Source organism: Tachysurus vachellii, chromosome 8 (genome assembly GCF_030014155.1).
Source record: "Tachysurus vachellii isolate PV-2020 chromosome 8, HZAU_Pvac_v1, whole genome shotgun sequence".
In the NCBI taxonomy this organism is placed as follows: domain Eukaryota; kingdom Metazoa; phylum Chordata; class Actinopteri; order Siluriformes; family Bagridae; genus Tachysurus; species Tachysurus vachellii.
Window position 1 is genome coordinate 16,071,502 of NC_083467.1, and position 14,110 is coordinate 16,085,611.

Sequence of the window (14,110 nt, forward strand, 5' to 3'; positions counted from 1 at the left end):
CAGTTCAGCATTCACTCAGACTATAGATTTATTCTCTCTTACTGATGACAGCAATATGCTGTGCTAAAATTCAGCAAAGCTTTGAATAACCGTGGATAACAATAAGAATTCCGTTCTACCTGCAGATATCACATTTAACATGGATTTATTCACAAATCACACTGTCGTTACATTCGAACATGTCTAGAAACACAGTGATACAAATGAAGTGTTACATCCAGACCACTCCTTTCTTTGTGCACAACAGAGAAACACAACTTTTTTAATTGGTGCCCTCTAGCGCTTAAATAAATGAAGCACATTTAGAAGAGATGAAAGCAAGAACAAGTATAGTTATCATAACACAAAAAAGGGTTATGATGGCATCATGTTTTTGAAGCTCTTGTATGTTAAGGAAAATATGAGATCAATCCTTTAGGAAAAAGATGTAAATGAGTTAAAAAGAGGAATTACCATCTTTGCTTCTGATTGGACGGGTTGTGGAGAGGAAGGACCAGGGATCCCGGGAACGTTAGGCACTACGGTGACTGGTCTTACCAGCTAAGACAGAACACAAGGGAAAGGAGATAAATTGACATAATTAGTGTCTCTCAAGACGTTTTATACCCCAAACTGCTAAGTGTCCACACAGAGATATACAGTACCCACACACTGAAACACACACACACAGCACCATGCACATGGCCTAACCCCATAGCTCACACTCATTAGGATGACGGCCTGGTATTTGCAGGCAGCCCAACCGCTGAAAGATATAGATACAAGGTCCACAACACACCTACACAATCATAGTGAGAGGGAGAGAGGGAGAGGGAGAGAGAGAGAGAGCGCACAGGTACAGCAGACACATAGATACTTTAACATCCTGCATATATTATAATATGGACTTGTTTGTCCTGAACCCCAACATTCTTCCCCACATGGAGACATGAACGTGAATATACTATCACACAGGTTTGATCCTACTACAAGTGGCCTATACAAGGACAGTGAACATGTCACTGAGCCCATTATGGTTGAAATGTCCTCTCGCTGTGTCTTATTCTCTTCCTCCCTCTTTCATTTTATTGCTGTGACATACAACTGCCCTTTTCTAAGGCCCATTAGTTCCCTCATTCTCTCTCTCCATGCTACACAGGCAGTGTCGGAATAATAAATACCGGCCTGTCCTCTGTGGCACGCTGAAACGTGCCAGTGACAAATCACACCAACGTCACTCATGATATGAATACTCTGCACCACTTTCAGAAAAGAGTCACTTTCAAATGTTTAATCGCCCGGCAAGGGAACGAATAGTCCTCTGAGAGTTAATAGGTTGCATGTTTGCAGAAAATAGAGTAAAAAATTGTAAAAAGTAGTATCAATACCATTTTCTTTAGGTTTTAAGGAAATTTTTAGAGGAAACATTCCCTCTCGTTGCAGTAATACCCCCAGGAACAGCAGATGGATTACATGCCTTTAAGCTTTGCAGTGTGACTGCTCTTAATTGGACAGAGAAATCTCTTTGAGAATAAGTTATTACATATGGTGAAGGAATAAACATATTTGGTATAAAATAAATAAAAACTGTGTAAACGTACAGGTATGGCAGTGGGGATGTGTACGTTAGAGCTGGCGATGGTGGCTGGGATGGCGACGGGCATGGTCTGTCCATTTGGAAGCTGCAGAATCACTGGGAATGTGCCAGACACAGGACTAAAGACAAAGCAAAGAGGCAGATGTGCAGAGTAATACCATAAATATTTGCATATTATGATCTTATAATCTTATACAATTTTATACCATGCTGCATATGTGCTTTTCAGCAAATTAAAAATAAGAATGTTTGGTGATACTTGTGACAGAGAAACTCAGGAAAAAAAAACTTGGCAGCTGCAAACACAAACATCAGCAACTCGAAATAATAGATAACTAAATTAAAAAGCTGCTGTTTACTAAAAAAAGCAGGAAAAAAAAGTGACGTGAAAATAAAAGGTTCTTAAGTAACAAGTAACATTTTGGAGCTACTTACACTATTGGCCTATTAGAGGATGGGACTTGAGTTATAACAGAACTAGACGTTGGAGATGGAAGGGCTTGCTGAATAACAACACTAGCGTCAGTACTGGCCAGAAGTACATTGGGGACTTGGAGGGAGGCAGGACGGACTATAGTGGACGTAGGCAGAGAGGACGGCTGCAAAGAAACCTCCTGAAAATATCATATGAAACCGAAGGTGCATCAACCATTCAAAAAAGTGCCATCTCAGTCCTGTATAATTTTATTCCATGCCCTTTATACAGTACAGAAGACACAAGCTACTACAGTAAAGCTGACTATGTGAACCTTATATAAAAAAGGACAGCTGGCCAGCAGAGATACTGTTCTATAACAGTAAAATATGTATTGTGAAGCCTGGCAAGAAGAGTCTCTCAAGACGTACAGACCCTCTGAGGATAGTGTATAATTGATTCAGAAGGTTACGTTAAAACATTACGTTAATTAGACATTTTTGTGATTGTTGTGTTATTGCGGTATGCCTCTTAGGGTATTTATTTATTTTTTTGCAGAAAATTAGTTGAATCACTAAAGTTGAAAGCCCAGGATACTTCTTTTAAACTACTACCAGTGAAAACACATGCATTTACTTTCTATGGCTCCTATGCTGATGTTTGACACACGGGAATCTGAATGCATGTTGTAATGATGTCATATGACACATCTTGGCCCAAATCTGTGGAAAATCTGAAGTAATCTTTTGCAAGTAATATCCTGGAAATATTGCAGTTTGCTTGAGTTTGTGTTAATTTGTGAAATCCTGGCGGGACTAATAAGATTTACTCACAATACCCACAGGATCCTGAAGTACATATAGAACAATTAATCATTAATTCAAGGTGCGACATTCAATGGTGAGCAACTGAAAATATTCAAGAAAAAATAGAAGGATCTGAATCAGTTCTCACCTTGTCATCACTGGTTGTAGACTCGGGATGGGGCAGAGGGCTGTCTCGATGGGATTCAAGGGATGCGTGTTCCTCGATTTTGTTTCGTACAACAGGAGTTGCAAGAGGTGACAAATCCAAAGGTAACTAAAAGACCAAAAACAAAGATAACACAAATATGTTATAATGTACACAACACACTGTAATAATGCGATAACCACACTTGTAATTTCAGCTCTATCGTACACTCATCCATTCATTCACTCCATTATACACATATATTCCCTTTCTCCATAGGAATGATATAAATCATGTCTGTTTTCATACGATCTTAAAGAATAAGAAAGTCTATACAAATGAACAAGTATTCGACGGAAGCAGAAGTACAATAGAGTACCTATCTTTTCTATAAAAGACAAAAGGCTTCCATATGATCCAAATGCTTAACGCATATCCTCTATAGAATCTCTCGTTTTTTCTAATATCAAATATCCAAATTTTAAAGGTTAGAGGAAACTTTTTCATCCACTTAAGCAAAATACATCACCCGCCCAGGCTGTAAAGCTTATAATCATTTCAGCATGTTCAGTTGGAGATTCTGTGGAACAAACCCTATATATTACATTAATAGGAGATGTTTTTATTGGAACTATCAGAATTTCTGGCAAAAGCTTGAAAATGTAAGTAAAAGATTCATGGCCACCTGGCACAGCTTCAGTGCTCCTCGGCACTGATCCAACAAGTGTCTGGAACAGAGATTAATAAACTAAAAATTAATAAACACCATCCATCCGAAAGATATTCCCTGGGTTGATGATGCTGGTTCAGAGCGCTGTCTAACACTGCACTAAAGTCTCCCATAGCTATAGTAAAGTAAAGGTCTGGTGATTAACATAGTAAAGGTCTGGTGATTGTGAAAGCCATATGATCGAGAAAAGGACTGTTTTGACCCTCATTAACCCTTCAGTGAGCCCCTGTGCCCTGTAGATGGGGTCAGAATCAACCTGGAAGAGTCCATCTCCTTCACAAAAGAAAAGAATTGCTTGATACTGATATGCTTAGTATTAAAAGTTTATATAGATTTGCAGTGATGTTTCTCTCTGACACACAGAACAGAGCCTCTGGTTTTACTTTCTTTTGTTTACATTTTCCATTTAAAGTAAACAGAAATTAAAAAAAGTCATGGGGACGTGGCAGCACAGTGGTTAAGGTGTCAGACTACTGAACAAAAGGTTGTGAGAGCCACCAAGCTGTCACTTCTGGGCCCCTAAGTAAGGCCCTTAACCTCCAACTGCTCAGCTGTATAAATGAGATAAATGTCGCTCTGGATAAGAGTGTCTGCCAAATGCCATAAATGTAAATGTAAAAGCAGCCCTCTTACAAACCTAAATACTGATATTCGATTTCCCGCAACAACCCAAATTTCTGACCATCAGTAAAGCACCCGATGCTCTACTGTACACTTTAAAGTAAGTAGCCAGCATTAAAACCCATTTTTCTTTCAAAAACTACCAAGCTTAAAATAAAGCACTTCTACTTTCAGACTTTCCCATTTTTATTCTTTGTATTCTTATATTATCTTATTCACCAGTTAGGCTAGTATCTGGATAATATTGACACCAGATCGTCGCCATTTCTAATATAAAGCTCAACTTCAGCATATTTTCTCTTTCACATTTGAACCAAGGATACTATTCCTTGCATTTTACTTCTCCAGTCAGGTTTTGTTTTTCTTCCCATCTCTACTACGAGATGTTCACGTTCTTTTGCCTTTAAATGTTGGCTGTTTGTCGTTTAATTCTATTTCACGTTATGCATAATGAATATATATATATATATATATATATATATATATATATATATATATATATATATATATATATCCCAAAATAAAAATGTTTTATTCTACTTTGAGCAGTTGATGTATATAATGGAGATATCTCTTTGAACTACGATGCAGGTGAGTGACTCACAAATGCTTTTGTTTTTGCTTTTTCCTTGTTTTAATCTAATTATTATAGGTGCTTCACTGTCACTGAAAGAAGATGCATTGAAACATCATTAGCTGTCATTTTGTCAGACACTCGCAGACCCCAATAGCAAAGTCCACAATTAAGTCTCTTGAGCATTGCAGCTGCAAATGAGCACACATCAGTGCACCTGTCGAAATACTATCAGCTACAAAGAAAGAAAGCTGATCATCTAAAATGAGGCTTTAAAAAAAAGCACGTCACTGGAAGGAAGCACTTCCTCCGTCCTGAAAACAAGCAGACAAATACGCTCACTTCTCCGGCATCGTTTAACAGCAAAAAGAAAGGCTCTGTACCATCTACACTGTAAGGACACACAATTACGTATTTATTCGGTTGATATACAGCAGCATTAAAACTATCTGGTACAATTATTTTAGATCCCAACCTGAGATTAGAAAGCGGTTCAAAGGTCTGAGTTCACAATGAAAATCTGCAATTTTTTTTTCTATGAAACTGGAAATGAGCCGAAAGCTTTAGAATTTTTTAATAAAAATCTAATTTTTTGAAGGAATAGATATAGTAGATGAATACCCACTTGTGCCACTACCACTGGATAGTCAAACAGCTTTGTGGGTAATGTAGGAAATCAAATTCATATAAAATAATTGTTGGGTGGTGCTGAAAGTCATATGTTAGCTGTAAAGATGGACTGTATAAGCAAATAGCTCATGGTGAAGATTTTCTCTACTGTAATTGTGTTATCCTAAATTTACAGACAGGAATTTAACTAACAAAATATCGAAATACTGATGGAAATAATGATACACATTATGACAACAGGGTCACGATTCACACTTAAGGTGATGTTCGTCTACCTTTTTAATCTCCTCCTCTGTGGCCTTTTTGAAGTCATGCTCAAAGGGACTAGTGAGCTCGTTGAACAGTCCGACCTCCTCACAGTTCTTCAGAAAGCGTGTGGGTGTCGGTGTTTGGTCTGCAAAGAGCAAGCAATCATTAGCTACACTAATGACCTCACGTCAGTCCCTCCAGGAGTTCCAAGGTTTTTTGTGATTATTTCAGCTGAAAATGCATCATTTTGCTGTGGATTTTTAGTGTTTATTTATTTATTTTTGCAGAAAACTACTTAAATCACTAAAATTGGAAGTGCATGATTCTTTTTAGCCTCCTACCAGTGACATATGTAATTATTTCCTACGATATCTGTACTCATATTCTACACATGAATGAATGAGGGATTTAACTATATGCATGTTGGGAAGATATCACACAATATTTTTTGAACTGCAAAAACAAATCTGAGGTCATTTCCTTTGCTTCTGCATCCGTCTTCATTAATCTCTGCGATCGCAGAATCAGGAAATCCTGGAGGAACTGATTAATGGAGAGATGGAGATTTCTGACATACTCACCAGCGATGATGACACTGTCACTGCGTGCTGGACCAAACCTGAGGGTCATCTCATGCTTATGTTTATGGACTGCCAAATGGTCTTCATTTGTAAATCGCTGTGGAAATAACAGCATCACATGCATACACAGTGTTACTGGTCACATAAAATATGTATTGGAGATGCAAAATATATATTCAAAATAGACTTTAAATGTGCTGATAAGTGACCACCCATTACAAATCTTGACCTCAGTTTAATAAGGATCAGTGTTAACCTAGATAGAGAAAGTGCAGTGGATAAAAAAGTCTACACAATACACTACACTTCTGATAAAGTAGCTGTTTTTTGATGTAAACAATATTAAATTAATATAAATCATGTCAGAAACTTTTCTACCTTCATTGTGAAATTGCTAAATCTAAGTTAATGTTACAAAATATAAAAATCTTTTTAGAGACAAAGTAAATAATTTAAAATAAAAAAAAAAATGAAATAAAGTACAATAAGCTGGTTGTAGATGTACACATCTTAGCAATATTTTGTTAATATTGCAAAAGCATTCAAACCCGATCAAACTGGCAGGTCATCTCCTATACGCAGCTCTCTCCAGTTCAGATCTAGACTTAAACCCTGACCATGTTTTTGGGGAAGCCATTGTTTATTTGATTTGGAGATGTGTTTCGAGTTGGTGTGCTACCGAATCCTGAAATTCCTCTTCATCTTAAGCAGAAGCCTTCAGGTTTTGGCAAAACTGACTTGTATTTAGAGCCATTAATTATTCCCCTTCATCCTGATTCTTTAGCCTCAGTTGCAGCTAAATTAAAGCAGCCGCAAAGTATAATGCTGCCACATCCATGCTTAATTATGGAATTATAGAGATGGTGTTATTCTGGTGATGTGCTGTGTATTTTTTTTTTTGGGGGATTAACTTTTGTTTCAACAGATCATAACATTATTCCACATGGTTTTGAAAGACTGAAAGAATTTTTATTATATATATTTATTTTTTTTTTTTAAAAAGCTTCCACCTTGCCACACTACCCATAGCCCAGACATACCTTTTTTCGATTTTACTTCATTTAGTTTCACATGGTGTAATTTGTTTTACATTTAAAACCCCTGACGTTTTTATATCCACTGTACATAATCCAGAATATAAAAACAATTCTGCAGTAATCACAGCAACGTTTATTTCACTGAGGTATAAATCCATACCTGACCACAGCCAGGTGCAGTGCAGAGGAACGGTTTGTCATCACTCATATTCAGAGTTTCTCTACGCCGTCTCCTAACAGAAAAGCCATTTGGTAAACATTACTGTCTGCTCAAATAAAATATCAAAAGTACATTCATGGAAAGGTCATATGCTTGTGCGATAAAATCTGAATTATGTCTTGTTCATACAGTAGTTCCAAGTGTGTTTAAAGGAAAAACCCAATAGGCAATTTGCATATTAAAGCTAAAAATGCAACTTGTTTGTTTAAACTTTTATCAACACATTTATCTACTTTCTGTTTAAGCTCCAACATTACCCACACAACTGTCTGGTAATATTAGTGCCAGAGGGAATTAGCCTTTGTTTAATCTTTACTTAAAGACAAAATGCAGCGGCACTTTTATTCTGCCTAACTCTCAATCTGTACACTCTCAAACCGCTCAGGATCCAAACTGTTTCTGCGAATACCGCCAACACCTTTGTTATTAACCTCTCACAGATCACTAATTAGCCAAATAATTAGTGTCTCAAATAATTTATCATATAAATGTGTTCATTTCTGGAGCTCGAAGTCCAGAGTCTGCTGTCTCCACAACTTTTATGTTGGATCTTTCATATGACATTGAACATCACAGGAAATTGGTGAATGAGAAAACAAGGTTTTTGCTATTTTGTTAATAAAGAGCTAACAGTGACAGCCATCAGCTATGTGTGAGACTTTTAAATGTGTGAGACTTTTAATGTGTGAGAATTTTTCTCCTAGTAAAAATCCCACCTGTGACACCATCAAGGCACACGACCATCTCACAGTAATAACAAAAATCATCAAAATAAAAAGAACATCAACCTACGAATTAGGGCCAGGATCATTAAGCACATAATACCTATATCAATATAAACATTTGTAATGAGTATCAGGGTGGAGTTTTGCTTTAATGCACTCTGTCTGCATCTTACTGCATGTACCTTCATTCCAAGATGGACTTAGCAGGATTAGTAACATATCACAATGGCAACACTGTCAATACATTTAATGCTTAAATTTAATTATTAATCAAGATCTCCGTTTCAAACCTTAAGCCAAATGTGAAACTATCTAAATAATCAGACATAACAGAGTCACAGAGCTTTTGATAGCAGCACAGCTGCATTCTATTGTCAGATTAATAGCACATCTTTAACAGGACAGGTAATGTCTAATTAGTTAAAGCTCATCACACATGAATTTATAACGAACAAAAAAACTTTTTTTGATACATGTCCAATTGGACATGAGTACCGATTTCTACTCCGAAGATACGGATGCTGAGGATAACAATGCAAGCTGCCTTGTTTACAGTAACCAAGCTAGTTAGCTAGCTAGCTAGCATAGCCGTCGCCATGTTAGCACCAATGCAATTACTGAGAAAATAAACACGTGTCATTCAAGCCCGAGAAAAACATTTTACATAACACAGTTCTCACTCTTACACTCCGAGACGATAAACCGAATGATGGTTGTTTACAAATGATGCTAATTGATGCGATTACTTACCCACAGGCACAACCCTGACAGCCAAAGCCCACTGATCCCTCTGTTCTCGCGAGACTTCACTTCAGATCCCGTTTATAAATCCCGAAGCTGTAAGAAGGAAGCCACCAGCTTCGGTAGTGCACGTTTCAAACCTTAAGACGAGTAATTAATACTTAATAAAGCGTTATCTAATCGGAAAGGGCTAACGGTGAATAAATTGCAATAAAATCTGAAGGACACACGGTAGTGACCATTACACCTATAATTCTACATGTTCACAGCCACACCCATCTAGATAATGCTTTCAATTCTGCTATTTATTCAATTGTAAACCAGAACTCTTGTAACCAGTCCTGGATTTGGATTGCCTTCTGTCCTGCACGCTTTGGTGTAAAGTTGAAGAAAACGCCAACACGTGGAGGACACATGACTCCAAGACCAGGGTTCACAACTCAGGCTGGAGCTTAAGGATCATCTCTCATCTCAGATTGTTCCAATTCATTAGCTCGTGAGCATGAAAACCTACAAATTACGCAGTGAGGCAGTGGGACAGAATCTATTTCAGTTAAGAGAACAAGCAGGGAATAAGTAACAATCTTCAACACCAGTAAACACAAGTAGATATTTATTTAACGCAATTTACAAAAGCAAATGTTTACTGACTTTTAACCAGCTGCATCCTACATCCCTTTCCCCGTCCACCAGGAGTGCAACCCCTGGAAATAAGTGGACCCAGAACATGTACACTTCTCAAGCTGTGATGTACAGAAAGTGCTATCAGACTACCAAGGTGTTGCAATGACTCCTCAACGTTGACATTTTAGTGAGCACCACTGTTGTTTGAAGAGGGGACAAATATAATTCCCAAATTACAAAAGTTACAGTTGTCCTTTAAACATTTTAATTTTGTAATTGCTTACAAGTTTATAATACATTATTCTTTTGACAGAGTGGACATCGAAAATGAACATTTCTTTCTACATAGACAATTAAGAGCAGACACTTTTGGTAGCAACTGTGAATTCACAATTGAGTATGTCATATGTTGCCACTTGCAGTAAGTTTTTACATGGCAAACAGGATGAGGAAAGCAACCATCAAACAGAAGAGACCCATGGCTTCAGACAAAGCAAATCCAAGGATAGCATATGAGAAGAGCTGTTGCTTCAGAGATGGGTTCCTGGAGGGAAAAATAAAGAAACAGAAAAATCAGATTCATGAAAACCAAGCAGCTTGAAAATCCACATCATTTATTGCTAATTAATTCAGACAGAGATTAATATCAGGTAGCATTTTTACCTGGCATATCCAATGATCAGACTGCCGAAGACAGTTCCGATTCCAGCACCAGATCCAGCCACACCAACAGTGGCAGCTCCGGCTCCAATGAATTTGGCAGCAGTGTCAATGTCGCGGCTCACTGCACTGGTCTGGAAGCCACGCAGACACACCTGGGTGAGAGGAGACTGGGGCAGGAGAGCAGCAGGTGCCTGAAGAGAAAGAGGCGTGACAATCTGATACACTGAGTGTAAAAAATATTTCAGCCCTTCTAGTGCAAAGTATATCCTCAAACATTTACACCATTCCTCCTTCAGGCATTCCTATTTCTATCTAGGTAAAAAACCTAAAAACTATTTTGGCCAGGTGAATCTCACATCTGCTCCCAGAGTTTTCATATAGAAAAAATAAAAAATTCCATTAAAGAAAAACTAAAGCACGAGTATAATTTGCAAGCTGCTTTACAGAAAATGGTGTCCTGTACTTGCTGTGATGCTGGTCAATGACATTATGTAACAGCATTTGTTTTTCTTGAAATATATCCAATAATGCATAAACTAGAACTGCTCAATAGAAGAAATATAACAGACTATAAAGCAGTAGAGAAGCAGCCCAATGTCTTCCCCAGCTGACTCCTTCTGAAGCTTGAAATACTTGTGAAAAGAACATGATGATCTTCTCTTCCATGGTAAGAGGGTCATTCATAATAATAATAAATAAAAAGATGGCTGCTTGTCTTTTAACCTCACCTCGGTTTTGACCTCTGGCCTAGACAGTACAGCAGCAGACAGGGGTCTGTACAAAGCCCGGGATCCAGAGCGGACCTGAAACATACAAAACTTATAAGAGCAGGCATAAAAACAAAGTTGTGACTGTAAAACTCCTGCAGAAAGTTCAATGCCACATGTGCAGACAAGGCAGTATGCAGCAGAAAAGTTCAAAGTTTATCACGTGACTAAGGACGTAACACTTTCCTAGTGGTTAATGATAGTTATGTTTTGGCAAGATAACTAGAAAGTTTTTAAAATGTGACCATTTTGTTGCACAAAAAAAAAAAAAACCGTCTGAGAGAAAGTTTAAAACATCTTAAAAGACATTTTAAAATTCCAAACCAGTAAGTGTTATAATAACCAGTCTGACGATCAATCTGTGCCTAAATATTAATAGTTTAAAACTGTAAAATGTTGAAGAGGAAGAGGAGGAATAAAGGCAGGTTAAACAAGCATAGAAAGCACCTCTGTGCAGTTAGCATAGCATAGCCATTAGCCTGCAAACCAGTGAACAAGCTACATTTTGACCTTAAAGCAAATCCTCATTATGGCAACCTTCAAAACAACGGTCAGTTCATGAATAAAAAATAAAAACACACGTTAATGCGATAATCTGACACGTTCTGTTCTGTCGAGCTCTGAACACACGCAGGACAGAATGAATGAATGAACTCTATTAGCATGTTAGCTATTAGCATATTAGCATGTTAGCAACCGGCTTCAAGTTCAGCACAAGGCCCCAAAAATACACTCAAATATACAGCAGATTAAACGACAATTAAAAAAAGTTTCGAGTTAAATTACTCACCAGGGCAGGTGTGGAGACGAACTTCGCACAGGCGTACATTATTAGTATAAGGGTTTGTTTATCCTTTAAGGACCGAAGCAACCAGGGACTGTGTCTGTAAGGTAAGGTCAAGTGCAACTTTAGAGCTTTGTTAAACAATAATGCTGTTTAAAATCACATACGATATCACTAATAACTGCTTAAGTACCAACACGGACTGAGACACACTGTAACGCGAGGATGAAGCAGGATTCGATTTTTCCCTTCGCTGCAAAAGCACCGATACTCACCGAAGGCAGAGGTCGAAACACAGGAAGCACTACGCATGCGCAAGAGTGTCTCAGACAAAAGTCCCGGATAAACCAGTGACATCACACAAGGTCGTTTCTATCTAACTTTATTGAAATAAGACATTGAGCAAAAAGAAAAGTTTAAAACAGACAAAAAGCTAATTAACCTGGTAAAGTGTTTAAGCACATCATGTTTAATGTTTGTTACCAATTCATTATTAGACTTTTTTTTTTTTAGGTTTCCTTTATCACCTTCCAAGAATGAATGAATGAACGAATGAATGAATGAATGAATTAATGGCATTAAAAGTAGTTAGTGTCTGAAAAAAGTCTTTATCTTAAGTTACTGTACAGTAACTTAACAGTAGTAGGACTGAGGATGCTGAATTGGTTCCCTGTGTGAATGTATGTATGAGGTTGAGGTTGATGAGGTTGATGCCTCACGGCTCTTGCGCTCTGGTTATTGTCTGTAAAGGCTTTGGCTTGTTCTCTCCATTTACAATGATCTTTATTTAATTGGCTGGTACTTTTATTCAAAGCAAATTCTAGAGAGAGACAATGCAATCTTAGCTATTTGTATATTGAAATCTCTTTGGTCATTTGGATGTTCTGCTGGATTATGGAAAAGTGTTTGGTCGGACTGGCTACCAGTTGCCAAATATCCAAGCTGATCTGGCTGAAGCATCTTGATGATGAAATCTACAAACTACTAACATAGTTTCTTTACAAAAAAAAAATCGTAAAAAACAAAACAAAAAACAAACATTTATTAATCAGTTTTGTTAATTAATAAGGAAGCTGGACAGATGATTTACCAGTTTTCCCAGCTCGCCCTATGTTTTTGTAGCTTTTGCACATGTGGCAAGACAAAGCAGATTTTTCATCAGGTTCAGTAACTGAGTATTTGATAGACCAGCCTCCCCCAGAGTCTAATTCTGCTTTGTAACCTGTGTCCTGTGTCCACCTCACATCTTGCCACAACATAAACATATATATATCATTCATTCATTCATCTTCTACCGCTTATCCGAACTACCTCGGGTCACGGGGAGCCTGTGCCTATCTCAGGCGTCTTCGGGCATCAAGGCAGGATACACCCTGGACGGAGTGCCAACCCATCGCAGGGCACACACACACTCTCATTCACTCACGCAATCACACACTAGGGACAATTTTCCAGAGATGCCAATCAACCTACCATGCATGTCTTTGGACCGGGGGAGGAAACCGGAGTACCCGGAGGAAACCCCCGAGGCACGGGGAGAACATGCAAACTCCACACACACAAGGTGGAGGCGGGAATCGAACCCCGACCCTGGAGGTGTGAGGCGAACGTGCTAACCACTAAGCCACCGTGCCCCCCACATATATATATATATATATATATATCTCTTTCTGTGGCAATCCAATTAGAATTGTGATTCTATATATCCTTGACTCTTTAGCAGTAGAATCTGTGCAGGTGTGTATGATGAATGGCTTGCCAGAGCCACTGGTTATAGTGCTGACAACTGCTGTGGGCCTCAGTGTGTTCTGCTGCTGCCGTCAGAGGAAGAATCCCTCACTGCTTCTACAGGTGGAATCTGTCCAGTGAAGGCACATAGTTTTCCTTTACAGAAGAACCCAATACATTGCTAGGATAACTCTGATTCCTGCAGGGAAACAAAGGTTATTTAGTGTTTCAAATAAATCCTAGAGTGCAAGATTATCCAGCAATGATTTGTTCAAATCTACACTGGTCATTCCTCTAGTAATGGTCTAAAAGCCTATTGTTTATAGTTGGCCATATTAACAGCTTTTACTTGCAGTTCTGAAATCAGAGAAGCCATTTTATTGTGTTACAAGATTTCAGAACATAACAGACAAGAGGTGTTTTACTTCTGAAGAGATGAGAGATGATCCTTAAGCTCCTTGTCCACCAGAGGGGGTCAAAGAGTTTAAAGCAAG

The 14,110-nt window shown here is 38.1% G+C and overlaps 2 protein-coding genes across 5 annotated transcripts in view; both read right to left on the reverse strand.

Annotated features, from left to right (window-relative positions):
- The window catches only part of atf2 (activating transcription factor 2), a 24,720-nt gene extending 15,434 nt beyond the window's left edge, over nucleotides 1-9,286 (reverse strand). The window contains exons 1-8 of one of the 2 annotated variants that reach the window (XM_060876556.1): nucleotides 9,060-9,286; nucleotides 7,525-7,597; nucleotides 6,328-6,424; nucleotides 5,773-5,891; nucleotides 2,946-3,071; nucleotides 2,012-2,190; nucleotides 1,581-1,695; nucleotides 454-540 (exon numbers count right to left, since the gene is read on the reverse strand). In XM_060876556.1, coding sequence (XP_060732539.1) covers nucleotides 454-540; nucleotides 1,581-1,695; nucleotides 2,012-2,190; nucleotides 2,946-3,071; nucleotides 5,773-5,891; nucleotides 6,328-6,424; nucleotides 7,525-7,572 — 771 coding nt within the window. In that variant the 5' untranslated portion in view covers nucleotides 7,573-7,597; nucleotides 9,060-9,286. Of the gene's footprint in view, nucleotides 1-453; nucleotides 541-1,580; nucleotides 1,696-2,011; nucleotides 2,191-2,945; nucleotides 3,072-5,772; nucleotides 5,892-6,327; nucleotides 6,425-7,524; nucleotides 7,598-8,995; nucleotides 9,019-9,059 lie in introns of those variants that run through there. The other variant, XM_060876557.1, reaches the window with a different exon arrangement.
- A 360-nt stretch (nucleotides 9,287-9,646) lies between these two features.
- atp5mc3a (ATP synthase membrane subunit c locus 3a) lies at nucleotides 9,647-12,241 on the reverse strand. 3 transcript variants are annotated; one of them, XM_060876558.1, is made up of 5 exons: nucleotides 12,164-12,241; nucleotides 11,895-11,988; nucleotides 11,066-11,140; nucleotides 10,338-10,528; nucleotides 9,647-10,218 (listed from the first exon to the last, which is right to left on the reverse strand). In XM_060876558.1, the coding sequence occupies exons 2-5, from the start codon at nucleotides 11,931-11,933 to the stop codon at nucleotides 10,104-10,106; spliced, it is 420 nt and encodes a 139-aa protein (XP_060732541.1). In that variant the 5' UTR covers nucleotides 11,934-11,988; nucleotides 12,164-12,241; the 3' UTR covers nucleotides 9,647-10,103. The 3 variants fall into 3 exon arrangements, with proteins under 3 accessions (XP_060732541.1, XP_060732542.1, XP_060732543.1); XM_060876559.1 differs by having other exon boundaries at nucleotides 12,082-12,200; XM_060876560.1 differs by lacking the exon at nucleotides 12,164-12,241 and adding an exon at nucleotides 12,092-12,118.
- Between the last annotated feature and the right edge of the window lie 1,869 nt (nucleotides 12,242-14,110).